This window comes from Phocoena sinus, chromosome 9, assembly GCF_008692025.1.
Source record: "Phocoena sinus isolate mPhoSin1 chromosome 9, mPhoSin1.pri, whole genome shotgun sequence".
In the NCBI taxonomy this organism is placed as follows: Eukaryota; Metazoa; Chordata; class Mammalia; order Artiodactyla; family Phocoenidae; genus Phocoena; species Phocoena sinus.
In genome coordinates this window covers 59,043,009-59,059,770 of record NC_045771.1, presented here as the reverse complement: position 1 = coordinate 59,059,770, position 16,762 = coordinate 59,043,009, and the positions used below count along the sequence as shown (strand labels likewise).

Genomic DNA, 16,762 nt, shown 5'->3' with positions numbered 1-16,762 from the left:
ATCAAGATTGGTAGAAATGAATACTTAATAGATCTGAAAATAATTTCTAGAGGATCAAAACAGGTTATGTGTTCTATACTTGCTTCATTTTCTTTTTTAGCTTATACACTAATGACTTACTATCATTTTTGGAAAAAATAGATTCACAAATCACTGCTATATCCCTGATTGTTTTATTGTTAGGAACTGGGAGAAAGCATGTCTTCAAATTAAGTCTCTATAATCCGAAAATGCCATATGCTGGGGGTGTGAGGTGGGGAGAGTAACTGCCTCCTGGCATTTAAATGGTTTATAATTAACAACTCTATAAACAATTAACTCATTTATATATCTTGAAACCAGTTTACCCTGGTGCTAGCACCCCAAAATTAAGTTGCTCAGGTAAACATTCCATGGTGATTTTTTTTTTTTTGGTTTGTTTTAATTTTGAATACAATTAAGTATTCAGAGTCTAATTGGATGTCATCAAAATATAATTAGGAGTTCAGGAACTTCCAGAACAGAAAAAGTATAAACAGAATATAGAATTCAAGCAGGTAGTAAAGGAGGTTAATTGAAGAGAGTTAGGTGCAACCAGAGGAAGGATTGCAGACCTCCATTTACTCAAATCAGATGAAATAATTCTGCAAAGTTCTAACATCCACCAAGGACACGGAGGTTGTAAAGCCAGCCCCTTCTGAAGGGGACTGAGAGACCTGAACAGGTAACAGCTATAACAAGCAGGTATCCATCTGCAGCCAGGCCAACAACCTTGAAATATCCTTCTTCTGGATCCTGAGTTATGGTCTAAATATCTGATCAATAACTAACAGTCCATTTGAGGTGGTCAGCGTAGAGTGCTTAACCTTAACTTATGATGGGGTTCAGGACACGCTACCCCCAAATAGGGCACACCTTGGCATAGTGAATATTTTAAGCTATGAATATTTTAAGGAATTTGAGAAATGGCAGGTGCAGGAAGGGCTCTCTGACCTTCCCCATCTCCCCTGAACCAGGTCATAAGACCCTCATGTAAGAGAGGTGCCCTCCCTATACCCAGAGGAAAGGAGCATCCTTAATTCCATAGATGGATAGACGCGAAGAGGAACCTGAGCAAATGAATGAACAGGCCTGGTTAAGTTTCCCCAGTTTACTACCCTTAGGCTCATACCTTTCTGTCCTATCACACTTCCCCACAACTTTCCATGCTTCATCAAACCTACGATAAAAATTCTCCAGGCTTAACTCCTTCTTTGGGTCTTTATTTCCTAAGGAAGGCTCCTGTGTCTCATAAAACTTACATTAAATATATTTGTATGCTTTTCCCTTGTTAATCTGTCTTCTGTCAGTCTAATTTACAGGACTTCAGTTGAAGAACCTAGGAGTGTAGAGGGAAAAATATATTTTTTTCCTCCCGTACACTCACTTGAGATGGAGAAACTGTTCCCTTAATGAGTCTCCCCCATACTGGGAAGATATAAAATGAAACAGCAAGATGATCATGTGAATAAAATCCGTATTATCAAAACAAAAATATTAGTTTAGGAATAATAAATATACTGGTTAGTTTTAAAGAAAATTTATATTATTAGAAATTGAGAAAGAAACTTGTCTATTGAGTCTACCTTAATATATTTAACTGATTTCAGATTTAACTAATTAGGTGTAAAACTACCACACTGATAAAGAGTATTGGGGGGCTTCCCTGGTGGCGCAGTGGTTGAGAGTCCGCCTGCCGATGCAGGGGACACGGGTTCGTGCCCCAGTCCGGGAAGATCCCACATGCCACGAAGCGGCTGGGCTCGTGAGCCATGGCCGCTGAGCCTGCGCATCCGGAGTCTGTGCTCCGCAACGGGAGAAGCCACAACAGTGAGAGGCCCGCGTACCACAAAAAAAAAAAAAAAAAAAGAGTATTGGGATGTTTAAAGTCACTGTAGTTATGTTAATTTAGTAGATTTTCAAGAGTTTTTTTAAGTAGGAAAAGTGTTGATTTGTTAGGAATGTAAGTTTGTCAGGTTTTAGGCACTGGAAATTACTTAAAAGGAAAACTAAATAGATTAAATTTATAAATGCAGCTAAAAACAGGACAGACAATTATGGGGGAACAGGTCTACTCTCCTGAGGCTAAGCTAATATTGTTCGAAGGTTTTCACAAAAGTGAAACCTTTTTTATTTCATATAAAATTTTACTCGATGTGTAAAACGAAATGACGGGATTTCTAAGTTGAGCTAAACTCAAAAAAAGCTAGGTTTTAAAATTGGAGACTTTAACAAATTACTCTTAATTTATAACCCAAATAATCCTCTTTTTAAGAACAAAGCTACTACCTTTGGGCATTAAAAATATCAAGTGAAGGGGAGAGCCCACGTGAGCTACATGGCCAAGGTTAAGTTCTCCAGTGGTGAGTTTTTGCCATCACTGTTCCTGGCCACTAGTGTCTTGGTAATGTGCACTCTAAAACTTTTCAGGCTCAAATTATTCTGCCATTTTCTAATGGCCATTCTCCACCGGCATTTATAGCTACATTTTTGTTTCTTGTTTTTTAAAATGTTTTTTTTGAAGGAAAAAGCTGGCTCCTCTCTGGGGTGCCTCTGTGGACCGGGTTTAGGCAGAGAAAGGGGTTTCTCTCTCTGTGTACATGTGTTTATCCCACTCCTCAGCTCTTCTGAAAGGGTGTGTTTCAACTCCAGCTCAGGAGCAGAGGCTTGGCCCTTGCTCAGCAACAGGGCAGAGCTGCCCTGCAGATACTTGTCATGCAGTATAATCTCAAACTCACTGTAGTACCATGATTTATCTAAAGTTTCTTTGAGAGAAACGGCATCTATGAAGGATTGCCTGAACTATAATCCACATAGTCCATTTATTCGTCAAGATATTACCAAAGTCACCCCTGCATGAATGAGACTGCCAGAAAAATATGTCCAGAAAATATTCAGTTTTATATCCCTGCAATAAGAATTACTTTAAGCGTTAATAGTGATGATAGCCATTTATATTTATTAAGGACTTAAAATGTGCTTAAATGTGATCTCAATCCCCTTAATGACCTGAAGAGGTAAATATATGTTTCCATCTTATTGATGAGAAAACTGAGGTACAGAGAGGTTAAGTAACTTGCTCAAGAGGACAAGTGGCAGAGCTGCGATTTGAACTCGGGCTCTTAATCGCCTTGACATTATGCTCTTGGCTTTTACTGGAGGTCACTGTTATATTTACTATGAAAGATGTTTACTGCTGAAGATGTTCTAAGTACCAACCTTACTTTTTGCTTTATCTTGTTTTACCCTATCTGATTTACTTTTAAAATAAATTATACTGTTGTACCATATATATTTTTGTATATAAACAAATAATATTTGGAACAAAGAGGAGTACATACAGATAAAAAAAGAATGAACAAACAAATGAATACATGCTAATTTACAGACCAACAAAATAAAGAGTCAGAAATCAAAAGAGTATGTTTTTCATAGAATCATATAGATCAACACTGTCCAATAGAAATATAATATGAACCACATAAGTCAACTAAAATTTTCTAGTGGCCACATGGAAAAAAAGAGGTAAAATTAATTTTTATAATATATTTTATCTCACCCAAAATATTCAAAATATTATTTCAACATGTAATCAGTATTATAAAATTATTAAGATACCAAGACACGTCACATTCTATTTTTTTCCATGCGAAGTCTTTGAAATCGAGCATGCTTTTTCTCCTACAACACATCTCGATATAGACAAGCTACATTTCAAGTGCTCAAGGGCCACATCTGACTAGAGATTACCATGCTGGATAGTGCAGGCAGAGATGGATAGGGAGTTACAGACCATGTAGTTTTAGTTGACCACACTTATTTTTTGGTAGGAAACCAAAGTCCAAGGAATTCAGACTTACCTATGGCAAAGTCAGGACGAATAACTGGATTCCAGCTCAGTGTTTTCTCCACTGTTCACACTTCTAAGGTGAAAGCAGATTTGCTTCCACAGAGGAGCGCCATCTCCCTTCCCCATAATTTCCCCATGTGCCACCCTCTAGCCTTGCTTTGAGATACACATATCTGCTCACAGGGCTTTCCATTCAGTGACTAAACTGGGAGCTTCTCCTACAGAGCTCCAAAAATAGACACTCCACTGACACCAGTGGCTCCTTACTCTAAGGAGAGTATTTTATCTCACTCTTTGGTATGTACTTTAAGGGATGAACAAGCTCTGACGATTAAGTGTTTCCTGCTTTTGTTATCTGCTATGTTATCTGGTTAAATCAGAAAGTTCACTGAGCACGTGTTTGAAAAGGACAGAACCAAACCATATATGTCTGTAGGGTTTACTTCTTCTTATTTTAACCTCATCTACTTGTTTCATGTTGGTCATGTATTTGAATCACTTTGTCTCCACAAGGAATACAGTAAATTCTTTACTCTTTGGGAAGGGAAAAACTAAAACCAAGACCACATTTAGAGAATGTCTGGCCTCTTTCAAGTCCGGTAGCCTTAGGTTATCACTGATTGAATGACCTGATCAGGTTTTTACAATCTATAAGAACTGGATGAAAAGCCTAAAAGATAAGATTATTAACTCAATTTGTGAATCATTCCCTCCTTTTTCTGAGGAAACCTCACAGGAGTGATGAGTTTACCCCCAGTTCTTCTCCACAACTGCAGTGGGACCCTGCAGCTGATGGTGCTTGCCACCCACCTACCTTCAGGGGCCCTGTGAAACCAATTCAACTGCATTATGCTCCTACTGGGCAGTAACTGTACTTCCTGGAATATGTTCTGAATAAGGTTCTGGCCCATTATTCATCTACATAGGAGAATGGAGGCTGTCATTAGATTTGATTACTGTTAACCAATTACTGTGATACCTCAAAAATTTATTTTTTTGAAACTGAAAAAATCCTTCTTCTTCCCTGCCCTACTGTTTCAGTTACATGAATTCCTTTCAGTCCTGTCAACCTTCTACTGTAATTACAAATAATTATGAAACTAGGATTCTAACTGAAAACTACTTTGTAATGTTGTACACGTGAATTGTTTGTGACTACTGATGCAGAGAGACTGCAGAGTTAATGTTTTAAAATGTAGCTAACTAGGCAGCCTAGCTGGCTGCTGCTTCAAAAGCTGGTATCGGCTGCAGTTAAGCAGCACGATGATGACCACCCACCCTGGATTATGGTGGTTTTGCCTGGAGTAAGGTGAGTATTTGCCAGGAGAGTCAACACCTGCTTGACTTTCACCTGCAATTTACACAAGGGCGTGAGAACTCTCTGGCTCCTACGACGAAATTCAGTCAAAGCTTCTCCCCTCCACTCTGTTGGATGCCTGCGCTTATGTCCCATTGAGGGTGGGGCCCCAAAGGTGAGAGGTAGTGGCTGCCTCAGGAGCCCAGGGACCGAAGGGAGCACAGTGTCACTTCAGAAGTGTTCAAGTCTCTCTCCCATTGTGCATTTGGGCATCTCTCTCTCTCCCTTAAACGGTTTCACTATCTGTTGTTGTTTTTTCCCCTGAGCGTATTTGACAGTTTTCTATTCTTAATTCTAAGGCATAAAGTAGACTGTTTTATATTTCTCACTCTAAAACCACACAAAGTTAAAAGTGCTCTTGAGTTGCATTATGGCCTTATTTTTCCTGAAATTCCTGTCCTTAATATAAACAGAGCTTTCTTGCCTTTCTCCACTGCACAGCATAAAGGAAACCCAGACTAACAAAAATAATTAATTTTGGAATTCTCTCTTCTCATCCCTCACCCTCTCCCCCATTCTCCTGTAATCCCAGGGAGAAGGTACAATTTCTCACCAAGGTGTATGCCAGAAAAGAGAAAAAAGGAAACAGCTGGGGACAACCTATAAAATGGATAGGTGGTCCCCAAATAATTTTACATTCTTTTATTCTTAGCATTTTGTCTGTTTCTTCCTTAGTCTATACTATTGGGATGATTCCCAAAATTCATAAATAAATGTAAACATCATTAGATGCTTAAGTAACTAGGAGGTGACATGCAGTGTTGGAAAGACATCTGGACAGGAGGCCAAGCCCCAGCTAACTGACATTAATTGCTTGTTGCATAATCATGGGCTAATCAATTAAATTCTATGAAGGTGAAGTTCTTCATCAATAAAGTATGGTATTATTATCTGCCCTCCCAATCTTATTGTAAGGATCAAATGAAATGATAAATATAAAACTTCTTTGTAACTTGCAAATAATAATAAGAATTATAGCAGATTGCTATCATTATTATTGAACGCCTCCTTATGTGCCAGGTACCATTTTAAATGCTTTACATGAAAACTCATTTAATCCTTACACTAACAGGTAGCTACTCTTATTATCCTCATTTCATATATGAGAAAACAAAGGCACAGAGGCTAAATAACTTGTCGAAGGTTTTAAAGGTAGTAACTGGGAGAGCGCTGATTCAAACCCAGGCAGTTGGACTTCAGAGAGAGCTCTGTGCTTTATTGTCTCCCTATATAAACCTAAGTTTACAATTATGTAATCTCAGCATAAAGTTGGGAAACCTTGACAATGTGCTATACAAAGTTCACTTCTCTATAGGAAAGTCTCTATTGAACAGTAAGCATAGTTGATGGCGCCAGCAAAAATCAACTTAATAGCTGAGTTCAGTGAGACACTGGTGGGTAAGACACTGGTGTTTCTTACCCACATGTGGACAGAACAGTCTTGAAAGCCAACAATATACTTAAATGCAAAATTACCCTTTCAGACTTATAACCAGAAGACACAAGAATTGTGGGTAGCCAGGCAAAAAAGCTGAAATGTGTCTGACACATCACATAGATACATTTATACTGTATTTAGATAAACATTTATTAAAACTCTTCATGTGACCATAATTCTGCAACTAAGCCAATGGATCTACCCAAGGCCAGGTGTAGGCTTCAATCGGAGTAAGACAAATACCAACTGCAATTTGTTTTCATCTCACCTCTAGCTGTATCACTTCAGCAAAGAGGTAACGACCGACCGCTAATTCCGGTTAACAACGGAAAGGGGCCAGAAAGTTTAGATGCAGAGATACATCTGTTCTTAATCACCCACCCGTACCTGCTACCTGGAGAAAACCTACTGGCTTCTTTCTCTTTTTCTTTCCATTTCTTTCCCTTGTTGGAATTCCTTCGCAAAGGCGCCCTATAATGACAGCACACAGTCAGAAAGGGGGATTTGACATTTTCTCCTTTAATCCTTCTCTTACAGAGGGCTTGCTTTTTAACTTCATGAAGAGCTTACCCCAGATCCACAAACTTCCGCTTAATTTTTCCTCCTCGCACCACCAACAAACTTGATGCCCTCAGTGATCTGGGACCTTTGGCACCATCTAGGATATACACATATGTGAAAAAAGCAATTATTATCATTTTTAAAAAGCTACTGTCAAAAGTCATTGCATCTCTGAATCTACGGGGTTTGCATCAATTCCTAACAGTAAAAGAAAATACTGGATGCCTTTATTAACATACAGGAAACATAGCTATGTTGAGGAACATTCAGTCAAACCAGGAGAGGTCCTGTTAGACAGAAGCCCAATACTTATCACAAAGAATTTTAGCTTCAAATAAACTGGAATGAAAAAAAATAAGCAAGAATAAACACTATCAAGTCATTCTTTACGTTCAAAGCAGGGACCAAATGACTTTCCTTCTGTTCCCTCTCTGGCTCCAACTCTTTGCTTCAAATGTCTGGGCTCTGTCCTCCATGCCTTTCTTGCCTTTGGGTTTTAGCACCTTCTGACAGGACCCCAGCTCACTTCCCCCATATGTCCCAAGTCCAATAAAGAACGTCACCCCTGAGAGTCTGGGAGATTAGGGAGAAAGTGAGAGTCAAAGCTTTCCCTTCTCATCTGCCCCTTGCTAATGGCTTGTGGCCAGTCTTGGGATAGAGGAGACAGAACATGGGGGAGACTTCTCAAGCAGGAGCTCAGCTATAAAACATTTATATTTTTGAAAGGTCTTTTTTTAGAAGTTGGCTTTAAGCACAACTTGGCTGGCTTCCCATGATGTGGAAGACGCCAAAACCTCCCCAGTGCTTGCAGCTGAATGATCTCTGCCTCTCTCCGAGTTACGCTGGCACTCTAAAGCACAGCAGCTGCTGGGGGATGGGGACCCTTGAAATGATGCCAAAAACCAATCAGAGGAGACGCTTTGCCAATGGAATTCAATGTCAGTTGTAGGAACTAGATTCCACTGGTGGCACTTACTCTACCTTGGACAAGGTAGAAACTCCTAAGGCTCTACTTGGAGCTATTTAGCAAAGAATGCTGTTTGGCATTGTATTTCAGCATATCCAGTCATCTGAGATCATTAACAAGGGGTGTCTTTGATGCATATCTGTGTATGAAACTGCTCTTTCCCAATTGTCTGTTGGTGTCTTTCTCTTCTTAAAATTAAGAAGAAAATCCAGCAACCTTCTGGCATGGAGTGTAATTCTCCTAAGAGAGTGTTCAATTAACCTTGCAGTTAATTTTGCTTATGCTTTTTGTCTATTTCAGGAGAAACTTCTAAACACACATAACTTACAAGCCATGATGTGCACACAGTTCTCATTTAGGAGCCTATTTTCGAAGCTCTGAAGAAGCACAGGATGTTGAAAAATACTCTAAGGATTTTTAGCAATGAGCTTTTCATAGTTTTAATGATACACAGATTATAATAATCAATTCCTTGAAATGTACATAATCAAATAGAAGAGTAAGAAATATGTTCACGTCAAAATCCACTTCTAACCTCAAATATTTATTATGGCTCTTTGCATCATTACTCTTTGGGTAACTGAATTAAATAGACACAGATGTGACACAGGCACATAAAAAAATATACACACATGGCACAAACTCATTCTAAGGTGATTTTACTAATGGACATTAAAAAAAAACCAAAGCAGGATTTCAATTTTCTTAACAGAAGCTGAAGGAAAGAAAGTACTGGATTCTTCCAAATAAATTCTAGAGCAACTCTCAACAGCTAGGAATGTGCAAAGTTAAAAGGAGACTGCCTTATTAATTTCGGAAATAAAGGTGGCTGGGAGATATTTTAAAGAGTGGTGCTAAGACCAGATGAAGCAATGTACGTGGCAACACTCTGTAACCTATTAGTGTGGCAGTTATGTGGACATCTTGGGACTAAAAGCCTGATTCTGCCCATCAGAGAGCCTGCTGCTAGGCAACCTCACATCATTATCTCACACATTTGCCAAAGTGTGTTCCAAGGAACACTTCAATGAACTCTTTCAAAAGGCCGAAGAGGCAAGATTAAGTAATAATACACTTTCCCACTTTAAATCAATCAAATCCATCGTTAATGTACCTCAGAACTTCTAGTCCGCATAAAAACCAACATTGGATTGGTATGATTTCAGGAAAAGAAAAAGAATTGTGACATTTTTGTTTGTTATTTAGCTGTATGTGGAATTTCCATTAGGCTTTTTGAAATCTCTCCAATACTACCTTGACGAGCAATTAGAAGTCCAAGTCCTCATGTTGGGTGACCCAGCTTTAATCTTTGGCAACCTGGTCTTCATTTTCAAAGGTAATGATTGATCTCCTGAGCTAAATACTAAGGCCTTTTCTGGGACTGCATTCTTCTTAGTCTCACTGCAACAAGACCCTTGACTACCTCTTCTTTTATTCTGGGGACTCTGAAATCTACCTCCCAGCCCTGGCTTCTCTCTTTTATTTATTTATTTGCGGTACGCGGGCCTCTCACTGTTGTGGCCTCTCCCGTTGTGGAGCACAGGCTCTGGACGCGCAGGCTCAGCAGCCATGGCTCACGGGCCCAGCCACTCCGCGGCATGTGGGATCCTCCCGGACTGGGGCACGAACCCGTGTCCCCTGCATCGGCAGGCAGACTCTCAACCACTGCGCCACCAGGGAAGCCCCTGGCTTCTCTCTCGAGCTCAAGACCTCCTCTACTAAAAATGAGTTAATCACCTTTCCCTCATAATGCTTCTGATTTCCTACTTTCTATCAATGACAAGACCGTGTTTTCTGAGGCTAGAAACCCTGTGATCAGTTTTGACCTCCTCACTCTCTTCCCCCTGATCTCGTCAAGTTACATACATTTCAACAGTTCTCATATCATTCTTCCCTGTCATTGTCTATTGCTCCTCCACCTTTCAGGGTCTCTTAACTCATCTTCCTCATACCTAGTGTCTTTTCCTTTTTATTCCTCTGCTCAAGCATCTTGTGGTTTTCTAGTAATATGATAAGGTATCTAAGGTATTTAAATTCTAGAGCTATAGCCCTAACCTACCTGTTCAATTTTACGAGCAATCACTCTAACCTGAATAAACAGACTGCTTCCAGCAGGCTGGGACAGCCCCACTCCTGTCATTTCATCTTACGTGTGCCTGTCTCTATCAATGCCATCTCCCTGCCTTATATGCCTTCCTTACCTATCTTTTCTGTTTTTTCAGTCCTTCAGTAGTTACTCTAATTGTATTTTCTTTGTCATGTCTCGTTTACCAATCTCAGCTAGGGTTAACCTTGCCGTCCTCCGAGCAATGATAAAATTTACTATTTCTATATGTATAAAGGCCTAATGCAACATAACAATAAGTGAATCCTGTAAAGATTTCTACTTGCAAGGACATTAATTCAACAAATATTTCTGAAGACATGTTCTGTGTTAGGCAATGCGCTAACGGCCACATATACACTTAGAATAATGAACAAATCACAAATAGAAAACTGATAGTACTTCATTTACTCAACCTTGTCTGAACAAAGGCCCACTGCTATGTAAGTCCAGAGACTAAAACTTTAGTATTAGGCTACTCAAAGAACAGACGGGGGAAAATATTTTCATGCCCTTTATTGCTATATAACTTGCTTAACAAACCTCTCGGAATAATCTTTTACTTTCTCTAATTTTAACTGAAATGGGGTTAGATGTTTATCATTTAGCCAGTTGTAATGGGATTCTTTCTATCCTAGTTTCCACTGAGGTCCCACAAATATGACAACAGAATTATGACTTGTGAATGTGGTACTGGTGCAATTTAGAAAACACCCAACTTCAGTTAGGTGTTCAACTGAAGAACGGAGAATTTGCCCCAGGAATGGAATCAACTACAGCTGTAACTTAATTAGTACCCTTGTGGTACCTTGTTAGATCAAAAGTAATGGTATATCACTTTAAAAAATCTTGATAAACAGCAACCAATGACTAAGACATTTTCAGAGTTTATCCAGCAATGCTGAGTGGAAGAAAATGTATGTCTAAACCAGGAGTCAGCAAACTTTCTGTAAAAGGCCAGAGAGTAAACATTTTAGGTTGTGGGCTACTGACTCTGCCACAGCTACTCAACTCTGCTACTGGAGTATGAAAACAGTATGTAACTGTTTGAGTGTGGTTGTGTTCCAATAAAACTTTACTTATAAAAACGGCTGGCAGGGGCTTCCCTGGTGGCACAGTGGATAAGAATCCGCCTGCCAATGCAGGGAACACAGGTTCAAGCCCTGGGCCAGGAAGATCCCACATGCCACAGAGCAACTAAACCCGTGCACCGTAACTATTGATCCCATGTGCCACAACTACTGAAGCCCACGTGCCTAGAGCCCGTGCTCTGCAACAACGAGAAGCCACCACAATGAGAAGCCTGCGCACCGCAACAAAGAGTAGCCCCCGCTCGCCACAACTAGAGAAAGCCCACGTGAAGCAACGAAGACCCAGTGCAGTCAAAAATAAATAAATAAATAAATAAATAAATAAAATAAAAGCATTTATCTCATCGGAAAAAAAAAAGGGGGGTGGCGGGACTTCTCTGGTGGTCCAGTGGTAAAGAATCCACCTTACAGTCCTTACAATGCAGGGGACCTGGGTTCGATTCCTGGTCAGGGAACTAAGACCCCACATGCTGCAGAGCAACTAAGCCCATGTACCACAACTACTGAGCTCACGCGCCTCAACTAGAGCCCGTGTGCTGCAAACTACACAGCCCAGACGCCTTGGAGCCTGCGCACCACAACTAGAGAAGAGAAAACCCACACGCCACAACTAGAGAGAAGCCCATGCACCACAACGAAGAGCCCGCACACCACAACAAAAAATCCCACATGCCTCAATGAAGATCCCGTGTGCTGCAACTAAGACCCGATGCAGCCAAAAACTAAATAAAATAAATAAATAAACCTTAAAAAAAAACGGGCGGGGGCCAAATTTGGTTTGACGACCTCAGTTCTAGAAGACTTGTACTGATTATCTAGAGTGACATACTTATTAATTTGTCCAAGAACCTTATTAATATCAATTATATGCATATACTTTACTAGGGGCTATGAATACAAAGATGAATCAGACAAGTGAGAAAACTCTGGCTCACACTTGACAACCTGATCACTTATTATCACACACAAAGTGACAGAAGCAGAAGTAACTGTGAAAATTTCTGTGGGATCAGAGAGAATAATTCACTTTGCCCGGGAATGGGGAGGGTGTGCAAAGGGTCCACTAAAGGAGGTGAGATTTAAGCTGAGCTTTGAAGAAGGACCAGAATTTCCTGGAGTGGCATGTTACGTATGAAGTTTGTACTTGTGAGTACAAATCCCATTCTAGTTCCTTTATTAAGGAGCCAGTGAATTGTAAGAACCACACACATATAAACACATACACACAGGTAAATCAGGCTAGCCACACTTAACCTCTGTTGAGTCCTGCTCTGAATAGTCGATTCGTCTCACATGGCAAAGAACTCAAGGATTTCACAGAATGTAAAGAGTCTTGACTGATAGGTTTCTTTGCTATCTTTCAAGGTGCAACAGAGCCTGAGAGTGGAAGGCAGAAAGTACAGGGGCTTCCTGGGGTTATTGATGGTGGTGGTTGTGTGGTGTCAGAGAGACAGGGTCTGTCACCAAACAAACAAGCAAGCAATAAATCAAAGAGAGAGAGAGAAACAGAGACAGAGAGACAGATAAACAGTTTTTTTTTTTGCAAACTCCCTGCAGGAAAGGATGGAATATTATCACTGTATATTCAGCCTTTAGCACAATGCCGGACGCAGAGCAGGAGCACAATAACTATTTGTTGAATAAATACGTGAATGAATGGATTAATACTAGTGAACATGGAAGGCACAGGAAGCTCTTCAAGGCTGGAAACTTTTATCAAGGGAAGGAAAGAATGTGAGGCACTGCTTTCATCTGGTCATAGTTAATGTCTAATAATGGTTATCATACTAGTAACTATTTATAAAGTTAATACTTTATAAAAGCTCAATTAATTGCTCCTTTCTAGTTACCCAGACGCATGACCAATCCAGGAAAATTTAAAAAATGGGAAAGCTTAAGAGTTTGTCTCTGGAGAAGAAACTACCCACCCCCTATTTCTTGGTCCTGCTTACTACAGCTGGAGGCTTAATCCCAAAGAAGAGGCAGTAGCAAGCAAAGGCGGTATTGGAGAAAAGATGGAATTCTCACATTTTAATGCTAATCACTGCTAACCACATTTTGCTCTATATTACTGCCAATGGACTGTGAAGCACAACTCACATCCATGTAATACTCCTCCAATTTGAGATGAAACATTTGCTTTTAGAAGGAAAAGGAAAAGAGAAATAATCTAGACAAGATGTAGCCACTTTAAAAAAATTTTAGTCAGATTTCATGTGTGAGGGATCCACTCTCCGACTATAAAGCACTTTCTTTCAGACAGCTAAGTTATGCCTTATAAACTCAAACAGTGGACTACAAAGTATTAACCTATATTTCCAAAATATATGCTCCTGCTCTTTTGCCGCCTTATGAACCAAGTAAGGTCTATACACATTTTTTTTTTCCTTGAGGAGATGACAGAGGGCTTCACACAAGTATATTTCTATAAAAGTGCCATTACAATCCACAATTTAGGTTAGTTAATGAGAGTTTCTGAAGCCTTCATTCTTTTGAAAGTAGGTCAAAATCACAGTCTAAGTCCTTCACCAACTTTACAACTGCTTTTGATGAATCAGCAGGCTTGGCATATTTTCTCTTGCCTCCGCTAGTATCTTGTACTCCCTAAGTACTTATTTTTTACCTTAAAACGTCTTCTGGAAGACTTGTGCTTAGGACCAGTCTGTGGAAGAGAATTCCAGCAAATCAACAGGCTCAGGGAAGGAAACCAGGGAAAATGTCAGGGATAAAGCTATGACACTTACTAAGAGTTACAAAACAAGGTGAGCCTCCACCATCAACTGTATTTCTATGTTCAGGATGTATTTGTAGAAAGATTACAACTTTTGCTCTGGTAGAGATAAGTGCACATGGACTTTTCAGTGCAGTGGTGCACAATCATATCTGTAATGAATGAGTGTGTCCCACATCTTTGCTAGCACTGGTTGGTGGAAGTAATCTGATGGGTATCTAACTCAAATGACTATTTCTCTGGTCATTAATGAGGTTGATCACCTTTTCATATTTTATAAGTAACATGAATTTTCTCTTCAATAAACTGACGATTTATTACCTCAGCCTATGCTTGACTTAAAAAATTCTTCGAAGCTACTTGTATGTTAGACATATAGAGTCTATCAGTTAACTTTGTATATATATTATTGTCTACTGAAATCAAGAGTATTTTATAAAATAATTTTAGAGTTTAAAGGAAAAACAGTAAAATAAACACCCATTTCACTTCTCACCCCACTCCCATGAAGTTTATACCTAGGAAGTCCCCAGTATATTCTCTTCCATTTTCGTTCCCTGACACTCCTCCCAAGTAATTAACTTTGTCATTCCATTTGTAACCTCAGCATTTTGTTTGTGTCTCTAAATAATCTGCTAGTTTTGTGTGGCTTAAGATTCACTATTCAGTATGATGTTTTGTCATTGCTCTCTGGTGAATAACTAATCTTATTTAGATGATTTTTTCCTAATACCTTCTTTACTTAACAAGTTTTTATAGGAAATGTCTGAAAAATTGTATCAAATTCCTTTCAATGTCTATTAATATTATAACACTTCACTTTTCCTTTGTTGATATGATGATTCATACAGTTAGATTTTCTAATGTTAAACCATCCTTACATTTCCATAATCAACCCTACATGATTATGGAATATAAGTAATTTTCACTTCTGGATTTAATTTATGAGCATCATATTTAAAATGAATCTACATTTAGATTTTATATAAGATTTTCTTATATAATAAGAAATAAGATATATTTCTTAAGGTATAAGATTTTCTTCTTCCACATGATCTTAACTAGCTTTTAAGACTCTAGCTACATAAAATAAATGAAAAACATCTCCTGGAATAATTAACATAAAATAGATGCTCTATTTTATCTTTTCCTATCTATTTTTTTTATAGGTGAGTCAGAATTCAGTTATAAAACCACCTGGGCCCGGTATCTTTCTAAATGGAAGCTATAAAAATATATTTTATATTTCTGTACTTATTGGCTTATTCAGGTTTTCTTTTTCTTAGACCATTTTGAGTACTTTATATTTTGGTAGGAAATCCTCTATTTCCTCTAGATTTTCAAATCTGCCATAGAGTTGGGGTGCTATCTTAAAATTTTTTTTAACCTCTGTATCTCCTTTCTCATTTCAAACGCTGTGGGTGTTTTTGGTTTCTCTATTTTTTTTCTTAACCTGTCCTTCCAGGGGGCTATTCACTTTTACATAGCTTTGCTGCGTTTATTTTGTGGAGGTGTTAAGAGCAGGCTTTTCATGTTAATAAAACTTCATTAAACTCAGCTTTTCTCTTCATTATCCCCTCCTTTCTATTTTTTGGTTGTTCTTTCCCTTTATTTTGAATATTTATTTTATTTATTTTCAGTATTTATTTTTTACAATAAAAGCATTTAAAGCCATACATTCTCCTCTGAGTACAATATACTCTGACTACTGATTCAACTTTTGGAAATTTATTCTACAGAAATGAAAGCATCAGCATACAAGAATGTAAAGCATCAGAATGCTTATATCTTTTTCACAGTGGTAAGCAAACAAGCAAATCAACAACAACAACTTACCCCCACCTGGGATACAACTTAAATGTCCATCAATACTACAAGGGTTGCCTCAGTTATATTATCGGCTCACTATAGAAGATTATCTTGTCATTTAAATTTGTGTATATTGCCCCAGAGGGATGTCCATAAAATATTATCATGTGTATAACAAAACTGCAGAATGTCATTTGTAGAATTCACTTTTATAAAAAAAAGTATATAAAACAAAACACACACCAGAAATTATTTTTGTTTATATATATATATACACATTTGTTTAAAATATATGTGTATATATATACATACGGACACACATACACACTATATATACCTATGTGCATTTCAGATGTGAAAATAATATAACCAAATCTTCTTGGTTACTTTAAAGGAACACATCAGATGTGGTAGGAAGAGAATGAACCTATGCTTTCTATATCTCTGCATCATTTCATTTGTTTAAACAGGAATTTATTACTTCTATAAATTAAGGCACACAATTAAAAGGACAACAATCTGTTGACACTGCTATGAAATTCTGATGCTAATTCTAGGAGCATATTTTCAAATTTATTGACTAATCTCCCTGCATTATGTTTATCATAGCTTTTCTATCACATTCTTTGCAATATAAATTACTGTGAAAATTTCTTCTAAATAAAAACCAATTAATGGGTTAAGACCTATATTGTTTTCACTTTCATATATACATATTTTTTTCTAAATGATTATGTTAGTAGTTATTGAAACTATGGGCTACTATTACACAAAATCTCTCGAAGGCCTCCTGAAGAATTTCCTTCAGTAGTAAACTTGTAGAAAGCTGAAGAAGT

At 38.3% G+C, this 16,762-nt stretch overlaps 1 protein-coding gene across 3 annotated transcripts in view; it reads right to left on the bottom strand.

The window, feature by feature from the left end:
• The window catches only part of PPP1R9A (protein phosphatase 1 regulatory subunit 9A), a 318,841-nt gene that overhangs the window by 22,310 nt on the left and 279,769 nt on the right, over window positions 1-16,762 (bottom strand). For 2 of the 3 annotated variants that reach the window (XM_032643664.1, XM_032643663.1), the window contains exons 14-15: window positions 7,234-7,321; window positions 7,051-7,134 (exon numbers count right to left, since the gene is read on the bottom strand). The exons of the other annotated variant lie outside the window; for it this stretch is intronic. In XM_032643664.1, the coding sequence (XP_032499555.1) occupies window positions 7,051-7,134; window positions 7,234-7,321 (172 nt within the window). The remainder of the gene's footprint in view (window positions 1-7,050; window positions 7,135-7,233; window positions 7,322-16,762) is intronic. 3 annotated transcript variants of the gene reach the window in all.